Here is a 22,863-nt window from a genome sequence, read left to right on the forward strand (position 1 = left end):
AACAGATATGCAATGGGCATCAGAGAAGAGGCTGAAGCACTCAGTGTCCTTTCTCACAAGTCTGTGTAGACAAAGCCTGCTCCCAAGTCTCAGCAAGCATGAACCCCCTTCAGAAAACAGATGGCCAGACAAGAGGAAAGTAGTAATAGGTTAGAGACTACTTAGAGAAGCCAGATATGTTCAGATCCATCAGGCCAGGTTTCACCCAAGGTTCCGAAAAAGTTGATTGATGTGATTGTGAAGCTGTTGTCATTCAGCCATGAAAAATCAAGGTCATAGGTGAAGGTCCCCAATGACTAGGAAAAGGCTAATATTATGCTTGTCTTTAAGGAGGGCAAGGGAGAGGACCCACAATTAGTGGATCCGTCTCATCTCAGCCCCTGGAAAGTCCCCTGGCAAACATCCTTTTGTAATCCATATTTAAAGACAGACAGGAGGAGAAGGCTAGCAGAAGCAGCTAGCACAGATTTTTAAAGGGCAAAACATGCTCGACACAGACACATTTCACTCTCTTCCATGAAGAAAGAGTCTGAGGGACAGTGGTAGATGTAAAATATATTTAGACTTCTGACATCATCTCCCATAGCAGTCTCCTTCTCAAGTTAAGGAAACACAGGTGGGACAAACTGATCAGCTGCAAGTTAGCTGGACTGCCAGGCTCGAAAGGTAGTGGTCAATGGCTTGACATGCCATTGGTACCCAGTAACAAGCCAGGTACACCAGGGACACGTACCCTTGACTATCTTCATCCATGGCCTGTGCTGAGACAGAAGAAACCGTGTGCAAGCTTGCAGGTAATGCCAGGTTGCAGGGAGACACCAGAGTAGAAGCAGAGAAGAGCCACCGTGTCCTCAACTTCCCTACTATCCAGTGCCTGGGAAGGCTATTTCCACAAACACAAGGGAAAAAAATGTATATTTTAGGCAGTGTTTCAAATCAACTGTCCTACTAAAGTGAAGCGGATTCACATAGCGCTCTCAGAAAAAAAGCCTGTTTTTCCTTGTGTTTTGTGCTCATGAGCCAAGCTGGCAGATGTAGGTCTTGTAAGTTCAGGTGATAAAGCAGACCCCGAGAGACGCTGTGTTTCAGCAGGTTAGAAATCATTAATGTTTCTATTACTTGTTTGATTAGATGATTAAAATTTCCCACCAAACATGTTTCCAGAGATGCTAACTCTGAAAAAGAGGATTCCTCTGAGATAGAAGGTTTATGTTTTGTTTTGTTTGGGGTTGTTTTGTTTTTGCTATTCAAGATGAACTTGATAGCTCTTTTTTGCTAGCTACCATGCTTTCTTGGTTTAATCCTGTGGGTTTTTTCTCCCTACAGCTGTGTCTTGTTTTCCTTGCTTGTTTTTGCTTCTCATAGAAGATACAGTAAATTTAATAGCTCTGTGACTCTTATGTATATTGCTATTGTTGTGACCGCATTATCATCAACATTTAATGATAACGTATTCTCAGTATTTTGTTAGCCAAACATGCAACTGATTTTAACTTACAATAACTGCACAAGCCCATTAAGAGCTGCTTCTCATTATGCTACCATATTACTTTACAGGTTTCGAGTTCTTTAGTGGAATAAGAAGTTTAATTGCCCCTCGATTTCAGGAAAGACGGTGCTTAACATCTTGCATTAGATTCCTGCCTCATGTTTTGCCGCTTCACTCTGTGCCTATATAACCTTTCTTGTAGTTAAAATTCCTTTCTTGCAGACAAATTCTGTCGTGTGGAATGCCAGAAATAAAAATAAATATATTTAATGAAGTGTAACATGAAGAACAAGGCAAATTAAACAAGAAAATTACTTGTAAGCAGTGCTTCTACACTGGCTATGTAAGACTCTGAAAAATGGGAACAAGCGTTTTCTGTCTGATAGACCTCAGTTACACTGAAAATCTGCAGGAAATTTCCCTGGCAATGTGATTACACATCCACATACACTAGTCCCCATTTTCAGAAAGATCAGATCTTTACTCCACAAGATTTCTGGCCATCACGCAGAAAGAGAAATACTGAAATTCATTATTGGAGTGCTGTGATGAAAACCTATGGCATAAGATGTATTTATGGCTGCAGTGAGTCTGTCCAAGCCAGGGAGATGTGCGAGTCTGAATATGTGATGCGTTTTCATGGAAACAAAAAGTCACTCCATATGTTAAATACATGTACAGCCTCACTAGCCAAACCTTTTCCTAAAGACTTTACCTTCCTATCTGGTTAATGCCTGGAGTTCACAGGACCTTCTCCAGGTGTGGCAAGAGTACAGTTTTGCAGGGCTCACATCTCCTCATTATCTGTCTCTCCCTGCTCTCTGTCTTGTGGTCCTGTCATGGCTGGTACTTATCAGAACAGTCAGTAAGCCAGAAATAACACTAAGAAAATAAAATACCCACTTTTTGCTGCATTACTGCATTACTGTTATCCCACTTTTTAGTGACGTGAGCCAGCTGAGAGCTGGAGGCATTGGAGGCTGAGGTAGGTCAAGGTCTGCAATGGGATACACAGCAAGGAGCAGGAGGGTGAACCCATGCGCATGGTCAGTTCTTAATACCTTGGCTTATAAAACGATACTTCAAATTGGGCTTTCTGTCACATTTAAAAAACAAAACCAAACACAGCCCCCTCCCCAAAACCAAACCCTTCAACTTTCCATTCCTGCTCTACAAAACTGGCTTCCAGTGTTATCTGATTATATTATCCAGCTCATTTTTCCATGAGATAAATAGCATAAATACTTATTATGTTTGTATTATTTTCCTTTCCATAACAAGAAATAGACAGGCTTACTGGGCCTGGAAGAAAAAGCTGTACATAGTTTCTGCAGGAAAAGTTGTAAGGGAAGATCAGAAACATCTCCATGAAAAAGTGAGTCTGATAGTCCAAAATGCTGGCAGTTTCTAACTTCTGAACAGCTTCTCAAGGAAATGCAGAGTTCTTTGATTCTAATACAACTTGCTAACTCCAAAGTTGCAATACACAGAGCTGGGATCTGTATTTTCATTTAACATTGTATAACACTTTCCATCATAAGATCATGTTTTAAGTTGTATATAGCATGCAGTCTCATTGTTTTCATAGAAAATATCCAGCTGTGTAGTTTTTAAGAATAAAGTTGGGGCACATACGGTATTTTATTTTGTTTGCTTGTTTAAGTAACAAAATTGCAACTTTTACCATTAAGATGTTTGAGATTTTCCACCTTCGCATGCCGGAGCTGTGACACAAGGTGCACTGAAAGATGTGCGATTTTCAAGGCTCAGACTATTGTATTCTTCTATGTGGAAATACATTGAATTCACCTAAAATTTTAAGCCGCTAAAAGAAGTCTGTCTGTTACATACCATCTACAAAATTGGTCAGAGGATCCCCCTTCCACACATTCCGTCTTCATGGTGTTCCAGGTAAGCTGTGGTTCAGCACCAAAAATCAGCTCTGGCAAATTTCTGTATTTGTCATACCTGTAATAATTGTATGGCCCCAGCTGTCTCCTTGCCCAAGAGCAGAAAATGGTCCAAGTACAAAGGTGAGAATTGACTACGAAGGAAAGAGAGATGGCAGGCACAGCAGAGGTGGAAAGAGACCACAAGCAAAGCTAGAGGAGAGGTACCAGAGAGTGGGAGAGGCCAGGATGGTGAAAAACTAACCACTGGAAAACATGGGATCCCGGGCCTGGACAGAGAGCCCAGGGTTGTCAGGTCTTTGCTTTCGAGTAAGTACACAGAAAAATTCTGTGTCTGTTTTTCAGGTGGCTGGTTGGCAGGGGACAACTACATTCAGTGGTACCCGTTATGCCATTAATTCAAGTGAGAGGTCTCTGCCAGGATATAATGGTTTTAACCTTCCTCACAGACACTTGTATATCAGTCCACCCTATGAAATGCCTGTATTTTCCCTAGCTGTTAGTGTGAAGGGTCAATCTTTATTTTTTTTTTTTAACTAACTTATGTTAAGCAAAGCCACAATAAAAGAGCAAATCAAGTACTCAGAAACAAGAAGATTCCTGAATTAATGTTATTCGAGCAAATGTAATTTTTATGTCCTTGAGCAATGATAGACAAGTTGCTCAAATCAGATTTTCCAGACATATTCACTAATTGGGCATTTCTCATTGTCCACATGCTTTTTTTCTCAAAGCAATTCAAGAGAGACGCAATAATTCACAGCAGTGGAAGCTGTTCATTGAATACATCAAGTTCTATTAAAAAAAATCTAAGTACCCTAATGCACTGTTTTCCTAACATTCAAGTTTTCACCCAAACTTAATAGTCTAATTAACACACACACAAAAAAAGTGTATAGCAGTTTCCAGGCTAGTCCAGTCCATGTATAAATTTCAGAGATCTTTGAAACCACAGCCAAAAAAAGTTACTGGTTATCTTCCTGATGTAGGAAATTTCTGAACGTAGAAGTTATAAAAGCAAGATTATTACAAGAATATTTACGACAATGTTCCTAACATCTATTCTCTCTATTCTATTATTTTTACTATAAGCTACATATTAAGCTTTTTAAATATTTTTTTCGTTTCCTTTGGTAAGATACAGTATATAGGAGGGTCAGTCAGAAAGAAATGAGCAATTCTGAGGAGCAGGTTTGAGTGCAGCAATAATGATGAAGGAGGCTCGATGCCAGGGGAGATCTCTTCCAGCCACGTGGATGACAGACGGTCAGCACGACAGTCAGCATGCATGACAAGCTCTTTTGTGGGAATATTGCCTTTCTATTTAAAAGCACAGAAAGAAATATCTGTTTCTAAGTCAGTTACAGAAGTTAACTAGATATAGGAAATGAAACATCGGCTTACTTAAAAAAGTGAGCTATCCAACAAAAAAAAAAATTAAAGGCTGTTGCAGTATTTGTGGTCTGAAAGATTTTAGTGCCAGCACTGAATGTTCTGAACTACAGGCCTTTTCCAGAAGGAAACAATGGGGATACACTTCAAAACTTAATTAGAGTGAATAATACCTCCAGGTCCCCGCAGACCCTACCAGTCTACATCAAAATCAAGAATTTATGAAAATATCTTAAGTAGTTACTGATTTCAAAAGAAAGATGAAGTACCTTTTTATTTTCAGAATATTATATAGAAGCTAATTTGAACAAGAGAGTATTTTCCATCTAAGAGATTAAAATGTAACAGTTAAATCTGTTAGTTTCCAAATTAATACAAAAAACTCAGTTTCCTCTTGCAGTTCAGTCTCATTAAAATCCCTTAACAGATCTATAAATTAAAAAGTCATTGCAGTGCGTTCTTATGATAAACATACCTCTGTAAAAACAGCGTCAGATTCCTATTTTGTATACAGATAACGAAAATAAATTAACTCTTGGGTAACATTGCTGAAATATAAGCAGTATGAATGGTGCTGGAGCATAATTAGGTTTGCATAAACTCTCTCCTCCAAACACGCATACACTGCGCTATTTAGGGCTAGATCTGAAAACCGTAATTAAACAGTCAGAAAACCCCTGGAAAAGTAACAAAATAACCAGCCGCATAAAAGTCATGGGGAGAAAACAAACAAACAAGCCTCCAGTTGATCGTTAGGGTTTCTTAATGAATTCTGGTAATTCCAGCAAGTTACAGAAACCAGGAAGGACCCAAGCCAGGATCTCTGCTCCTTTCAAACTTTAACAACTCCATTAAGCTTCTAAAAAACAAATCACCGCTGAGGAGTTGCTCAGCTTACTGAAATATGCTTTCCTCCCGTATGCATTCTTGTCAGCTAAATCTATAGCTAATAATTCCTCTCTGCCTGCTTGTTTATCTTGACTGAAATACAAGGAGAAATACAATTCCCAAAGCTCCTGCTAACTCCCTTTGACAGCCTCGAAAGGATTTTCAGGACCCGGGAGTCGACAGTCAGGCTAGAATGCGGCATCCATCCAGCAAGGCATGTTCTCCTGCCTCATCATCGCTTATAGTGACAGCTGTCACAGGGCTGGTGGAGCTGCCAGATTTGCAGAGAACTGATCAACTCCAGCTTGCTCGGAGACAACAGCATCTCTGCAGCCAACCACACCGGCAAGCCGGACAAAGCCGCTACACCTGCGATGAATTTTGGACTGAAAACAAGCCTTATTTAAAGGACAGACTGGAGGCCACCTCTCCTTCAATGTATTTATCCATCTCCCCCTGTTCCCGTCGCGCCACTCATGCAGTATGAAGCAGGTGGAAATTATTCACAGTTCCCTGCTGGGGATTCCCTCGGCAAATGTAACAGCGGATTAGCCAGTTCGTGAGTCGTCTTCCCTGCGGCTCCCCAGGCCGAGGAGCACAGCTAGCGGACATTCTGCCAAAATACGCCTGGTGTCAGCTTACAGCTCTTGAGGGAGGCTTCCTAATTGCCATAAATTAGCTGCTATTACCTGGTTTACAGTGGAGAATCAAGGAACTTTGACTCGTCGGCTCTGATTTTGCCCTCGCCCAGACACTACAAAGGAGACCTTGGCTTTGCCAGGTGTCCTCCAACAGCTGGCCAAGTCAGCAAGGAGAGGAGTGATTTTTTCCCCCACATACAGGGGGAGGACAGGGTGAGGAGGGGCATGAAACCAGGATCACAGACATGTTATGACTCCCGCTTTGAATCATCTCGCTGCTGTGGCACTGATAGACGTTGCGTTGCTGCCAATCTGAATTTAATCGGCATTTTCTGTTTGAATGCAGGGCCACGAGCACCCTCAGGCCACAGGTTTGGTCAGCCATCTTTAACAATGTTGTGCACATCCAAAATGGCAGGAAAAATATAGCCAGCAAAAATCTTCATATAAATATAGCAAGGAAAAAAAATATCCTACATGTAAATACGCACATGACTAAATTCTGCCCTTTGTCTCACACCCGTACAACTGAAACGAAACAAAAGCCCAGTTTCAGCCCTGAAATGTACAAACATTGATGGAAGTACAACTCGTATTTACACCGAGGCTCAAGCTGATTAGCACTGGAGATGTGTAAGTATAATCCAGCACTGCATCAGAAACTACTTCCACATGCTCTGCATAATTTTAAGGCAAATGTATGTCTTTGTGGCTCAGAGAAATGTAGGCAATTGAGTCCATCTCTTTGGTATGGACTTGGCTGCAGCTCCTGCAGGCCTACAGAAAATCATTGTTTCTACATCTGTAATCTGTAGAGCTGCATGAAACTAATATTTGCGGGTTCTCACTGCTTACTCTGTTCATAGAGAAATCTGTTTTTCAGGGGAACCATCATCTAGGAGCTCTTGTTGATGTTAAGCACTAGTTACCATTTCTGGAAAAACTTCTTAGATAGTGGGCTTCACTCTACTGTTTAGGTAGTCAGACCATCAGCTCCTTTCCCCTGTGTTTGTACAAATCTTTCTCCAGGAACCATTTAAAATAATAATAATAATGACACCAACCAACCAACAAAATCAAAGCAGGACATGATAAGTAAGTGAAAAACAATTTAGGGATTACATTTTCATGATGTACAGGGACACTGGAGATTTTTGTTGTGTGTTTCATTGGCTGTTCACTAACCTACAAATCCTCAACCCCATGAAAAAAAAAAAGGGCCAAAATCAGAGGACAGTATGGTATTAAGGTTGCCTGTCTCCTTGGCTTTTTTTCAGAAATAAAAGTGGTTACTCACAGAAGACACACAAGAGTAGTTATGGGTAGCTACCCATAACCTACTTCTTTCAGCTACCTGCAGTCATAGAATTAACTTTGATGCCTCAGGCTTGAGAGGGCACCCATAGCTAGATTTGCCACCTCTGTCAAGTGGCCCCATACCAGCATGGCCAGACCCTGCTGCTGCCCTTCATGCCTGTAGAAGCAGTCTGTACATTGTGCCATTTCCCAAAGACCGCAACCCACACCTAACCCTTAGCATAAAAAAAACCCAACCACCACCACCACCAACAACAAAAATAAAACACACACAAAAAAAACTTAAAAAGTGGAAACTGAGCACAGGAGCCACCTTTTCTTAGTTTTTTCTAGTTGGAGAATCAATGGCTTCCCATGAAAAGTCAGAGGAAAGTCACAAAGAACTTTTGGTGGTGACACTATTCTGATCTCTTGTAGCCTGAGTGACTGAAAGGGGCTAAAGATACATTTTCAAAATTTTTATAGAAAGATATACTTATGGCATAAAGCTATTATTGGTATCTTATAATCTTTCATTAGGTAGTTCTGAATGCACTGTACTGTGACTTCAAATAGGATAGAAATATCTATTACTATAATATAGAATACTAATAAATAATTCCTATGAGAGAAGAGCCTGTGTATTTGTGAAACAAATGTGAAAGCAGTGAAAAACTTCACTTTCCTAAATCAACTGTGATTTCCAGAATGTTATACTGAACTTTTTAATCATTATGTTTGAATAATATTAGGGCTTAAGTATCTAATACACTACTTTAGATTAGGTTTATCAAGTATCTAATAAAGCAGAATGTTCATCTTTTTTGTCTTTTGGGTGAGGAGTTCTACTACAGTATAGTATCTTTTTGTTTTAATGCTGCTCTGCAGTGGATTGCCAGCTTGTTAATTTTTCTGCTATAACACCCAAATCCCTTTGCTGATCAGTGTGCTGGATGATTGATTCCCTGCTCCCAGACTAATTTTTTACATTGGACTGCATTTACCATCTGGTAGATAAATCACCCAAAACACTCAAATTCCGAGTCTGGTTCCAGTGATCCTCTTTGTTTGCTCAGCCAGCAGCATGAATATCACTTGCAAATGCGGAGGTTGTGTTCTCTCACCTGGACAGGCCAGCCAGGCGTGGTGGTGGAGTTGCTCTCTATGTGAGACAGCAACTACAATGTACTAAATTCTGCCCAGGAGCGGATGACGAGCGAGTTGAGAGTGTATGGATCAGGATCAAGGGGCAGGCTGGCAGGGCTGACACTGTTGTGGGCGTCTGCTACAGGCCGCCAGATCAGGCTGAGGAAGTTGATGAGGCCTTCTATGGGCAGCTGAGAGTGGCCTCACAGTCACAGGCCATGGTTGTTGTGGGTGATTTTAACTTCCCTGATGTTTGCTGGAAGGACCATTCAGCCAGCCAGCCACAGTCCAGGAGGTTCCTCCAGTGCATTGATGATAACTTCCTCATGCAGATGGTGGAGGAGCCGACTAGGAGAGGTGCACTGCTGGATCTCATCCTCACTAACAAGGAGGGTCTGGTCGAAGCAGTAAAGGTTGAGGGCTGCCTGGGTTGCAGTGACCACGAGATGGTGGAGTTCAGCATCTCGTGTGGCAGGAACAGAATAGCAAGTAGAATTGCAACCCTGGACTTCAGCAGGGCTAACTTTGGCCTTTTCAAGCAATTGCTGGGGGAAATCCCATGGGCAAGACTGCTTGAAGGAAAAGGGGCCCAAGATAGCTGGGTGGCATTCAGAGATTGCTTCTTCCACGCTCAGGATCAGAGCATCCCCACACGTAGGAAGTCAAGGAAGGGAGCCAGGAGGCCTGCGTGGTTGGATAGGGAGCTGTTGGGTATGCTCAAGCAGAAGAGGAGAGTTTACAGGTCATGGAAGCAGGGGCTGGCCACTTGGGAGGAATATAAGGCTGCTGTTAGAGGATATAGGAAGGCAGCTAGGATAGCCAAGGCCTCCTTAGAATTACAGCTGGCGAGAGGGGTCAAGGACAGCAAAAAGAACTTTTTCAAATACATAGCAGATAAAACTAACACCAGAGGCAATGTAGGCCCACTGATGAATGGGGTGGGTGCCCTGGTGGCAGAAGATACAGAGAAGGCAGAATTACTGAATGCCTTCTTTGTCTCTGTCTACTCTGCCGGAGGCTGTCCTGGGGTGCCCTGTACCCCTGAGACCCCGGATGAAGCCAGGTCAATGGAGGAGTTTGCTTTAGTCGATGAGGACTGGGTTAGGGAGCAATTAAATAGTCTGGACATTCATAAATCCATGGGTCCAGATGGGATGCATCCGCGGGTGCTGAGGGAGCTGGCTGAAGTCATTGCTGGACCGCTCTCCATCATCTTTGCCAAGTCTTGGGAAACGGGAGAGGTGCCCGAGGATTGGAGGAAAGCAAATGTCACTCCAGTCTTCAAAAAGGGCAAGAAGGAGGACCCGGGTAATTATAGACCGGTCAGCCTCACCTCTGTCCCTGGGAAAGTAATGGAACAGCTTGTCCTTGGTGCCATCTCAAGGCATATCAAGGATAAGAGGGTTATTAGGGGCAGTCAGCATGGCTTTACCAAGGGTAGGTCATGCTTGACCAACCTCATAGCCTTTTATGAGAATGTAACAAGGTGGATGGATGGTGGCAGAGCGGTGGATGTTGTCTACCTTGACTTCAGTAAAGCCTTTGACACAGTCTCCCACAGCATCCTCACAGCTAAGTTGAGGAGGTGTGGTCTAGACAATAGAGTAGTGAGGTGGGTTGCAAACTGGCTTAGGGAGAGAAGCCAGAGAGTGGTAGTCAATGGTGCGGAGTCTAGTTGGAGGCCAGTATCTAGTGGAGTGCCCCAAGGGTCAGTGCTGGGGCCAATATTATTCAATATATTCATTAACGACTTGGACGAGGGAATTGAGTGTACTATCAGCAAGTTTGCTGATGACACCAAGCTAGGAGGAGTGGCTGACACGCCGGAGGGCTGTGCTGCCATCCAGCGGGACCTGGACAGGCTGGAGAGCTGGGCAGGGAATAACCTGATGAAATTTAACAAGGACAAGTGTAGAGTCCTGCATCTGGGCAGGAACAACCCCAGGTTCCAGTATAGGTTGGGAGATTACATATTAGAGAGCAGTGTAGGGGAAAGGGACCTGGGGGTCCTGGTGGACAACAGGATGACCATGAGCCAGCACTGTGCCCTTGTGGCCAGGAAGGCCAATGGCATCCTGGGGTGTATTAGAAGGGGGGTGGTTAGTAGATCGAGAGAGGTCCTCCTTCCCCTCTACTCTGCCCTGGTGAGACCACATCTGGAATATTGTGTCCAGTTCTGGGCCCCTCAGTTCAAGAAGGACAGGGAACTGCTGGAGAGGGTCCAGCGTAGGGCAACGAAGATGATTAAGGGAGTGGAGCACCTCCCTTATGAAGAAAGGCTGAGGGAGCTGGGTCTCTTTAGTTTGGAGAAGAGGAGACTAAGGGGGGACCTTATTAATGTTTATAAATATATAAAGGGTGAGTGCCATGAGGATGGAGCCAGACTCTTCTCAGTGGCAAACAATGATAAGACAAGGGGTAATGGGATCAAGCTGGAACACAAGAGGTTCCACTTAAATTTGAGAAGAAACTTCTTCTCAGTGAGGGTGACAGAGCACTGGAACAGGCTGCCCAGGGAGGTTGTGGAGTCTCCTTCTCTGGAGACGTTCAAGACCCGCCTGGACATGTTCCTGTGCGACCTCACCTAGGTGTTCCTGCTCCAGCAGGGGGATTGGACTAGATGATCTTTTGAGGTCCCTTCCAATCCCAAACATACTGTGATACTGTGATACTGTGATAACTCTTCTATATTACAGATAGAGCGTTTAATAAAGAGCATAGAGAGAATGATAAGCCTATTCTCACAAAAAAAAAAAAAGAACAATAAGCAGCTGTTCTTTGTGTTTTCTAGCCAAAATTTTTGTTTCATCCCTACCATAGCCACTAGTTTCAGACGTGAAAAAGAGTATTTCTTACAGCTCAGAACAAATTTTGCACATTTTAAATGTATATAACTATTTGCACAAAGACATTCTTTGTAGGTGTAAACATCTAAGCAAGAAAAGGACATCCTTTGCAGTTAAACACAGAAAAAAAACAATGAAATAAACTGCCTTCCCAACCCATGTTTTATATGAGAAAAAAATGTCTATAACCTCAATAGGAGCCTGCCTATTTTATTTTCACTTTTATAACCTTGAAATGATACTTCCATAAAATTATACTTCCAATCAAGGCAGTGAAAAAGCAACTCTGCCTCTCAGATTTGTCTAGGTAAACTTCCGTGAGAGATGGAAAATGAAGGAAAAGCTGCTGGAGGGATGTGGTTCTTTAGGAAAGTAACAGTCCATCTCCCCACCACTACCCATAGCAGTATCGCTCAGGGGGTGTTCCTTTCTTCAGCCTTTCTGAGGATTTTCTGCTGCTGTCCTCTACCCCAGAGAGCCCATTTGGTGCAATGCACTGACCTCTGCCTCTCCCAGGGGGATCAGATAAAGGCAACACACAATCAGAGTCAATACTAATTAGCAAAATGTAAACATTTAATTAGATGAATGCTTCCCTGAGTTTTAAAGCAACAAACTGCTACCCAGACACAGCTTTTAATCAAGCTTTCTATGGAAATACCTCTTGGAAAGACTGTTTGAGATGTCTCTATCAACCAGCTACAGACTTTATAACTTGATCTTGTATTTTATGGAGAACTTAGGGATTAAAACTTACATTTTCAAAAGTACTCATTTTGAATGCCTAGTCTGCTTGAGGCATTTCCTGCACTGACACTGTTAGTTAGCACAGATCTCGAGCTTTTACATTGCATTTGTTAAGATTCTTGTTTGTATTAAAATTTTAGAGGAAATTTGTCAACTTCTGCAAATTATGTTTATCTAATCACTCATTCTTTGTAGTCATATGTGAAACCATATGGGAAACAGTCTCTGAATAGGAGAACAAGTAAAACTCTCATAAGGTGCAACTAACTCCTCTGTATGCTGCAGGGAGCACTTTCTCACCCGCTGCTGCAATGTGTGTTTATAGAAGGTTTTTCTATAGTCATACAAAAGGAGATGTGACAGTATGATTTCATTGTGGGCTATGTGTTTCTTCTTCCTTCATCATATACAGTGCTCACATGAGTTAGTAACTGAGACCAGTGAAGTGCTTCTTAAAGCAGGACTTTTTGGTCAGCAGTAGGTGAACACTGAAATGTGTCAGACTCCTGAAGCTGGATGAAAATATGCCAGCCTTCAAAATAAACAGGGCTGGACGTGGGGTGAAGCAACTGGAGCTCCTAAGGTTGAGCATTTGATGTTCATCTTGAACATGCTACGCTCATCAAGGGCAGATTAACCAGAGTTTGCACAGATCCAGCTCTCTTGTTCGCCTCACCACCCCCACTCCTCCATCTGCTTCCACACTGATCCTGTGAGACGGGTGTGAGGCAGAGGAGATGCCCCAGGGCCCCTCCTAGAGGAAGCCAGCAAGCCAGGCAGCTGGGATGAGGCTGCCTACAACGGCTTTGCCGCCAGGCAGAGCCAGATTTCAGGAGGTTTTGGCCTCCAGACCAGAACCGAGAAGAACCATTTCATGTCCTGAACACCCTTTTGTCTGTCTGCCAAGAATATCGTACATGTCCTCTTCCCCAGCGGCGCCCCACAGGATGCTCTATGCATCTTATGAAAGCAGAATTTTGCACCTATTTAAGACATACAAGAGAATGGTGAGGTCTCAGCCTGGTAGAAATGGGCTAGGGGAGGAGCTGGCAGCTACCAAGAGTAGCGGGTTCCTTCAGAAAAATTACTTATAGTTCTGTCTTGTTCCCTATTTTCTTCCCTTTCATTTTCACATGTTTTCCTGCTGGTCTTAATTAACACTATTTTTGAAGCATGGATGAGGATCCTGCCAGCTTGCACATGGTTATATAATGTGAGTGTTTCAAGACTGTAATTGTAACTAAATTTATTTTTTTTCTAATACCTCAAAAGAGAGGTATTAGAAGGATTTAATTTTATTTTGAATCAGATCCTTTAAACATTGTTGCTGTAACACACAATCTATTATCAGAAAAGTCCTGTCTTTTCCGTCCTTAGAAATTGTCTACTGTAATGAGAATTTAAATTAACCTAAAATAAATCCCGATTTGCTAGTCAAACACCGCCTCCTCACAAACCACATTATGATCAATGAGGCAGTTTTAGAGCAACTTAAAAAAATTGAGCATTGATATCAGTGTAACATTAAATTGCTCTCTTTAAGAGAGAAATTCACATCAGCAATATATATGCAAATGAACTCAGAGCCTGGTCAGTCACGCAGCTCCCACCCAGCCAGGTCTGGGCCAATGAGAACAGAAGTCTTCTAGGCACTCTTCATGTCTTGCAGGTAGTCTTCTAGCAAAGAGGTCCACTGGCTTCTTGATCCCCACTCCAAAGAACACAGAAGTTTCCTGGTAAGAATCCTTAAGGGAAAAAAACTGACCTGACATTTTGATTTTTAAAAATAAACAAATAAATAAATTTAAGAACACATGAGCCAGAAATCCTAGCTATTTAAACAATTAATGGCACCACTAGATATCTACTTAATAATACAAGATAAAGCAATTCTGCTCTCAGATCCCCTTGAAGTCATCTGTGAATTACACTAGAACTAAAGATACACTGTAGCTGTTCATCAAGACAGAGGGGCAGATTTAAGGTTCTCAGGAAAATATAATTTAATCAGATCACAATTTTGATGGCTAAACTGACTCCTAACCAGATTTTGTCTGTATCTTCTTATCCTTTTTTGGAACAAAAATATCACACAAAGACAACCCATTTTGCCAAGAAATGGTTTAATAAAATGAAATTTACTATGGATTGATTTAATCAAACAAGCCCTTCTCTACACACTTAGGAGCTACACAAAATGCAAAATGCAACTCCACCCTCTCACACTCTTTCCTTTTTTCTTCCTGTATTTCTCTGTATTTCTGAATTGTTAGAATTTCAAGATGATCTAAAGATGATCTACGAATAAACTACAGCAATTAGATTAGAAAGGGCTATTTAGTTTACAGCACATCATTTAATGATAATCTTCTTATTATCTAAAGCTATTCTTGGGATAGAATGATTTTTTGTAAGAATAATTTACAATGAACTTCCTTGGTCTTCAGCTCTATTGAATAGTACAGACTGCTTTAAAAAAAGACAGGCTTTCACCTCAAAAACACCAAAATGTCCTCTATCTCCACTTTCATGCCACAGCATCTGTAGGAACTTATTAAAGAGGATACATAGTAGTCTAGACCCAGAAGAACAGATTTTTTTTTGCACAGCCTGCTGCTCAGTATTTTTTCTTCCCCAAATGTTACAGATACAATTATTCTGGGAACTACTGCTACTATGTGCTTTGTGGACACTCGCCGAAGTCTGACCACAGGCTGGAAGAGTCACAAGCACTTTCAACTGAGGGATCAATGGTGGAACGTGATCATCTCTTCATAGGAAAATGGTAAATTGAGCTTCCTGTCGATACCTGGGATTCTCTGCTGTTGTACATCTCTACTCAAAGAACTTGACCACAGATCCTTTTTTTTCAAGTCCAAATAAATATTAACTCTAACCTTTATCCACCCTACTATAAACTCTAGAAGAAAACCAGAAGACTTGAAGTGCAAAATCCTTATCCTTACATCAGCACCAAAAAAGGGCCAGACTGCTCTTATTAAACACACTTCTTGTTTTCCTTTTAACAGGAATTACCAGAGAGGTTTTGGTACCGAAATAATGCTTTCTTGGCAATATTTTCCAAAACAAACATAGCTCCTCTTTTCCCCTTTTCAAAAAATGATGAAGAAATTGGACTCGATCCAGCCCCTCTAGTCAAGCCTCAATTGCTCCATCACACTACCAGTTCCCACTAGTGACAATGATGGAGTGACACCTGTTGCAAGATTATTTGCTGCTATTCTGACACTTTCAATTTTATTTCATTACCTTTCGGCTCTTTAATCAGCATGAGAATCTGTACTGCAAGGACATTTCATGTATAGGTAATTACACTAAAGGGAAACAAATATGTGCATATTACTGTCTGAGTTTTAATTTCTCTTTTTAATCATTGTTCGTACTTTTTACTCATATTTGATTTATATTCATGCCTTACGATAGTTTCTCAAATTGAAATGTAACCTCACTGAGTCCAGATCATTTACTTCAGAAGTTCGATCAGCACAAACACCTATCACAGTTTATTTGTCTTGACTGTTACAATTCATTTACGGGAACATAAGTCATAGTATCTTAGATGAAATAACCAATTACTCTAGTCCCGTCTAGCATTTCAGATCAAGTTTATCCATGCAAACATAAAAAGATGTGTACTTCTCAAAATAGTTAGGGTAGTTTACCTGAACCTCTACCTCTCTTCCATCCTCTGCTTCTGCCTTCCTTCCACTGCCTTTACATTCTTGCCAATGTGCCTTTGTATCTTTAGCACAAATTGGTTTGGCCTTGTGTAACTTAGAATGATATACCAAAAACGAAAACAAAAACCAAACCCTCCTTCACTTAATCTTCACAAAAACCACAAAGGGTATGTCTGTTCCAGCTGATAAGCATGGATGAAAGCCAGTCTTGAGGCCACATCTCATTCTGGTTCAGAGTCTCCACTGAGCCCAGGCAGAAACTAAGGCCAGCCTCCAGAGACTGGCAGTGCCTGAGGTTTATAGCTTCCCAAATCCAAGTTCACCTCTGCCACATGGATTGGGCACAGGCAGGGCCAAGGGAGCTCCATGCTTGTATTCAGCTTTTCCCTGTCACAGTGGGGACAATCTGGACCCAAGCTTCACACAACACACAAGCCTAGAGTGAGAAAGAGTGTATATAAAACTCATTTTGGCCAACCCACTCGTAAACTCAGGTCTTCACCTCACAGTATAGATGTAGTAGACAGGAGTAGCTTTAGAACTCTTCTTATCCCAAAGAAAAAGGTGAAGTTTTCAGCTACAACAACTCATACATAATAGGTAACATGCCTTAAAGTAAAGAAAGTTCATCCTGGCTTGAACCCTAAAACTGTACTTTGCCAATAAATATAGATAGCATTTTTGAAAGCATATTTTCTCCTCCATGCTGATATATCTTAGATGCCTCTGAGAAATAAGCCCTTGCAAAGGTGACTGAATTATTGTCTTCCAATGAAACTGTTTCCTTAAGGCATTCAGAGCTTGTGCCCCAAATGTTGTGTTTCTAACCCAACCATATTCTTGTTCATTTAGGTTTTTAACACTTTAAAAATTCTCCTTATCTCTCTCTGCCACTGTCAAACCCTTTTGGAAGGAAGGAGAGTTAGCAAAGGCAAGTGCAATGCTCAAGCAGAGATGGTTTCCTGATGATGCAAGATATTCCAAGAACTCCCCTGCTTTGGTTTGGCTGCAGTGACCTCAGATTTTGCCATTCTCCACCATCCCCGCCAGCCATCAATCACCGAACAAGAGCGCACTACTGGTAACCTGCACACAGAATGAAGAAGATATGTTCTTTATTTCTAGTCCTTGGATATAGCAGGTATGAACACATTACATACACCACACCAATGTGCTACACAGATAAGGCTTGAGCAGGTAATATTTTTCTGGAAATGTGCCTGCTATGCCTCTTATGCTAGCAATGGTATCCAGCCACTGGATCCCTGATACAGGGTCTGGAGAACAGACTTGATGACATCTAACAAAGTAATGGAAACAGAGCCCTTAATCAAGCAGGCAAAAAGAGGTATTATTTTTCTATGGTAACATATGTAATTCCAGTGATAGTAGCCATACTTAAAATGCACTGCTCCCTCTTTGGGTGTGTGCAATAATCAATAATTGATGTAACTTTTCTGTTGTTACACTACACAGGCTTATGATCACGCTCCTGGACATTCCTGCCTTATCTGCATTTAAACTGGATCTCCTGTTGCTCACCTTGCTAACCTTCTGTGCCCTTCCCAACCCTTCTTCCTCTAAACTCTGTTCACACAAGGGAAAAAGGCATGCTTTAAAACAGAGGCATACGATGTAGCCAGTTCTTGCCACTCTTGTCCATCCTCTGTGAGTTGCTCCTACTCTTGGCTGTGTATCTTTTCTCATGCTGCTTCCTTACTCCTTTCTGTTCAGGTACCAGTTAACAACTTCCACTCCCATTCCCTCTTCAGGACCTGCTCTCGTTGTCCAGCCTCCAGATGCTTTCATTCTACCAAGGATGTCTACCCCTCCCTTCTCATCCTATCACATTTTAAAATATGAAAACATGTAAGTTTTGCTTGTGCTTGTTGTACTCATGTTGGCTAACCATGTTCTCTGCTTCACGTCCCTGTTTTTTTCTAATGTTTCCATACTCTCTGTTTGTCTAATTTACTCCATGAGTTTCATCAGGGCAGAAACCATTTCTCTAAAGCATATTGAAAGTTAAGATAATGTGTATATGGTGAAGGATGGCTCCACTATAGCTTTCTCTGCTGTTCTCTCTGAAAATTTACAAGTTTTTTGAGAGCTTGTACTTCCATGCTCAGTAAACAGCCCATCATACATTCAACCATCACCCTGTCACTGGATGGATATTTTCCTTTGTCCCTGCATCCCTTTCCCTCTCCCTAATTGGTAATTTCCATCTACTTTTATCTACAAACTATTTCAGACACGTTATGATTGTGCAAAAAAAAAGAAGAGGAATTCTGTGGAAGAGAAGGTGTCCTTAATTTTACCTTGACCTCATTCAATTTTGTCTTTAGTCACTTCACTCAAAGAGAATTTAAGAAACCAAGGGCAGCATATGGCCTGTGAGACTCATAGGAGTTGAGTGGAATCATCCCAAACAAGCGTAGTTTATTACATGAAGGAGCAGCAACCTGAAAGGCTTACCAATGTTATTCAAAATCCTGGGTGCACAAATCCGAACCAATGCACTGAGCTATCTCTCTTGTCAAGTCTGTGTACCTCTCACCAAAATCCTCAGAGTGTGGTCACTTATGATCAAATTGCAACCCCGGTGGCTGCCACACGTGTGACTGGAGCACATCTCACACCAGAGATTCAACCAGACTGAAATCGAAACTGAAGGTGCCCACATGCAGTGTGTTTCTCTGGAGAGTGCCAGCAGATTAAGAGCTCATGAGCTGACTACATTTTATACTTACCTTTACACTCCAGATGCTTAATAACCCCCTGCAGTTCACAGTCTTTACTAAGGACATGACTATCTTATAGCCTGAGCAGAGAAGCAAGCATCACGCCACCCTGCTCATGGACAGCCAGTGAATATCAGAAATGTTACAGAAGGTGACTACAGGTAGTGCTGGGAATATAATAACGTCTCTAAAACATCACTCCTAAGATTCGCTTTTCCAGAGACACCAACTTGTTTTTTACCCCATTCTGGGTAAAATGGGGCTGTTTCATTCTCCTAGCTTAGCAAATTATGGACTGACAGATGAACAGACACATTCAATTCCACATCGTCATTAACTGCAGATATGTCTTAATTCTCTGTTTCCTGTTCTAATCACTTGATTATATGCTCTGCCCTTGGATGATGCAATTATATCATAATTTAACAAAAGACCGAGCTGCAATGCCTGTGCCAAAGGGGCACAATCAAGGCTGAAAAGGCTATCTTACTTTTCCTGTTGTCTGCCTCTGTCTACCACCAGCAAACTTTTTCTTAAATGGTATACTCTGGAGGAATAAAAGTGAGGAGTTCAGCATTTCCTAAAAGTAAAAAAATAAAGGTAGCTACATAATCTAGTGATGATACAATTTTACAAGCTCAGGAACCATCCCAGAAAGTATAAGAAACTGTTCCAGAACAGCAGGTCAACATGATGCAAATATTAAAATGAAAATATAACAGCAGAGAGAATTTTTTTTCTCTGAGTATGCGAAGTAGTTTAGAGAGTCCAAATGTTTGAAGAAAAAGTAATGATAGTGGTTTTCAGTTTAACTTTCAGTATAAATAGCAATGTACATTGTAACAATCCACTGATGAAGGCGCTAATGCCAACGCCTGGCCCCAGCTAAGTATAGGAAACTCATCTTTTGCAAGGAGTAGCTTATCCAGTAAAAGTTAATGAAGCTATACAGAACTAAGTGAGGGGGAAATCTGTCCCAGATAGTAGGTGTTGATATTAGTTCTTTCGAAATTAATGTTGAGAACTGAAACACTGCCGTCTTGCATGAAACAATTAACACATAGCAGAATCTGACTACTGTATTTTTAAATGAAATTTTCCTTCCATATTTTTGTAGCTACACTAAAAATAGTACCTGCCATACGTACATATATAGCACATATATTCGCTTCTGCCTATTTTTAGCAGAACCAAATAATTCTGAATGCCTTCGATACAGCATACGGTTTTCTAATTCCAGGTTGGAAAGCCCTCTTTCTGTGATGGTTTCTAAATACCAGTATCTGTGCATTGCACAGTATGTTAGAAACTTCCTCATATATTTCAATAGCCTTCCATATTTAATCTCACTGATTTATGAACATGCTGTGGTCTAATGACCCACATGGCTCTGATGGGTAAGCCGCTAACACCAGTGACACATTAACCTATTAACCTCTCTTTAAAAATAACCATGATATTCATACAAACAGAATGCAAAAGGCAGCAGTAAAACAGTACCATTGTGGTATCACAAGCTAACACAGTAGATATCTAAACTAGCTAAAATGAAGAAGAAATGAGCATATCAAGAGTGAAGAGCAGTTAGATTTATTATATTGCAAAATCATTTTGCCACAGTTTGCTGGTCTGTGAATTTGACAGTCTGCTTTAGCAGCATTATCCATATTATAAAACAGAATTGGGAGGAAAATCACTATTCCATTCACTCATTTCTTGAAAGCTGTTACACAGTTTGTGGACCCTAGCCTGGGAGGTAGCAAGAGCTTTTCCAGTGTGGAAATTGCCTTCCGACTCCCGGTGAAGACAATGGGAGTGCTCCGAGCACAGGGCAAGAAACGTTCATCACCTTGGAGAAGGCACTTTGTGCGGCTCTCGCCGGCGATCCTTGCAGTGGAATAAACCTATCAGTTTAGAACGCAGTAAGAGGCATAGACAGCAATTTTTGAGAGCAAAAATAAATAAATTACCTTTTCTAACTATTAGTTTTAGAAGAAAAAACAAGTCTTTCTAACAAATCGTAAACTTTCTATTGTATGCATTTACTTTGTTCTACTTTAAAAGCACCGTATCCCTCAAGATATAAGAAAATGTGCCACTGTCATGCCAGACCAATTCACCTACACTGAAACTGTACTATACCAGCATATACTTACGCATAGGCTGGGCAGACATAATAAAGGATTCTCCTGTCATGCAACCAAAGCAGGAAAAAAATGCCTAAAAAGCTGCTGTCTAACCTCATCCCGAGTTAATTCACACAGCAACCGGCAGCAGGACGGATGGTGAGGCTACCCCGGCTTTGGGGTCTGGGCTGCCCACACGAACAGAGACCGAAGAAGGAGCCCGTGTGAGCGCCGTAAGGGCTTGGGCTCACGGCTGCCTGCCGGCTCTTCGCCGTCTGCCCCCGGCAGGACGGGGCGGCGGGGGGCACGGGGCGGCTGCGGGCAGCGCCCGGGGCTGCCGGTGCGCACCTGCCGGCACGGCGGCGGGAGGGCGGAGGGGAACAACAAAAGCCGAGAGACAGCGGCAAACTCCGTCCTTTCGACGGGGGAGCCGCTGGAGAGGGGGCTTCCCCCGCCCCCGGGGAGGGGGATCTCCCCGCCGGCCGGGGCGCCGGTCCGCCGCACCGGGGGCCGGGGCGGGCGCTGCTCCTTTGTTTTCCACCGCCCGCCGGGACGGGCCGGGAGGAGCCGGGGGGGTCGCGCTCAGCCCCCCACGTGCACGCGTGGGTCGCCCGCACGGGTGGGCGCGGAGCCGGGTGGTGCGCGGAAACCGACGGGGCATTACCTGAGCAGTTGATGCCTTTCCCTTTGCCGCCGCCCTGGCACTCGGAGCCGGGCAGGGGGTGGGAGGCGCGGCCGGCGGGCAGGGCGGAGAGGGCGAGCACCAGGAGGGCCGAGGTATAGCACAGCGCCATGGGGGGTCCCGCTCGCAGGAGCGGTCGGGCGGCGGCCGGGCTCTCTCCCAGCATGACGAGGGGCGGCCGAGGAGCAGCGGCGGCGGCAGCGGGATGGCGGCGGCGGCAGGCCCGCAGCATCAACCGGAGCCCGCGGCGCCGCCCGGGCGGGACCGTCCTTTCTCCGCCGCGCCGGAGCACACCTTCAGCATCCCCGCCGCGGCGACCGCAGAGACCCGCCGCCGCCGCCTCCGCCGCTGCCCGGCCGCGGGCAGGGCTGGCCCCGGCGGTGCAGCGCGTCCCCCGCAGCCCAGCGGTGCGGCGGCCGCCTCCGCTCCTGGCCGCCGGCGGGGCCGCCTGGCCCCGGCCGCGCTCCTTTGTGCGCGGCGCCCGGCAGCGCCGCCGCTCCGCCTGCAACAAAGGGAGCGGAGCCGAGGCGGCTGCTGCTACTGCTGCCGCCGCCGCGGAGGGGGAGGAGGAGGGAGAGAAAGGGGAGGAAGCACACGTGATGGCAGCCCCCTCCCCCGGGACCGGAGGGGAGGTGAGGGGCTTCTCCTCGCTCGGCGGGCAGGGCGAGCGGTGGCGGCGGCGCCCGCCCGCACGGCGGGGCCGCCCCCGCGGGGAGCGGGTGGGGAGAGCCCGGCGCGGCGGGGGGCCGGGCCGGGCGGGTGGTGGGTACCGCTGAAAGGCGTGCGGGGATAACGCTGATGGGTGAACGAAAGCAGAGCGGGTCACAAGGGGCAGCGAGGAAGGAGGGCCACTGGCACGACGTTTGTCATCCCGTGAGATGGTTTATTATTCACTAATAAGCTGGCCGGAGTGGGGATGGGGAAGAAAGCAAAGAGACCGTCTCTGCTATTGATTAGTTGTCAGGGTTGTGTTTAGTTTTTACTGAATGGAAGCCCAGCACGTATGGCAGGAGCATTTGTGGCGATCCAAGTAAATAAATATGTTTATGGTGAAAGTAATTACTTTTGGTAACAGTGCCTTTATTACCTGGGTTTTTTTCTAGTGCTTTGCATGGAGATGCTTCAGAGGGTCAAAAGCACTGCACAGGTACAGGGTGCCAGGCACACATCTTGAGTGCAGACCCTCATCATGTCACTTTGTGGCTGAAAGCTTTGTGTAAATTGACAGCACTGTTATCACTTTTACATAGGGAAA

The 22,863-nt window shown here is 43.6% G+C and overlaps 1 protein-coding gene across 1 annotated transcript in view; it reads right to left on the reverse strand.

Moving 5' to 3' along the window:
- TMEFF1 (transmembrane protein with EGF like and two follistatin like domains 1) overlaps window positions 1-22,020 on the reverse strand; it is a 128,035-nt gene extending 106,015 nt beyond the window's left edge. The window contains exon 1 of the mRNA XM_082044985.1: window positions 21,591-22,020. Within this exon, the coding sequence (XP_081901111.1) occupies window positions 21,591-21,840 (250 nt within the window). The 5' untranslated portion in view covers window positions 21,841-22,020. The remainder of the gene's footprint in view (window positions 1-21,590) is intronic.
- Window positions 22,021-22,863: the final 843 nt, after the last annotated feature.

Source organism: Streptopelia decaocto, assembly GCF_964273445.1.
Source record: "Streptopelia decaocto genome assembly, chromosome: 2".
NCBI classification, from domain to species: domain Eukaryota; kingdom Metazoa; phylum Chordata; class Aves; order Columbiformes; family Columbidae; genus Streptopelia; species Streptopelia decaocto.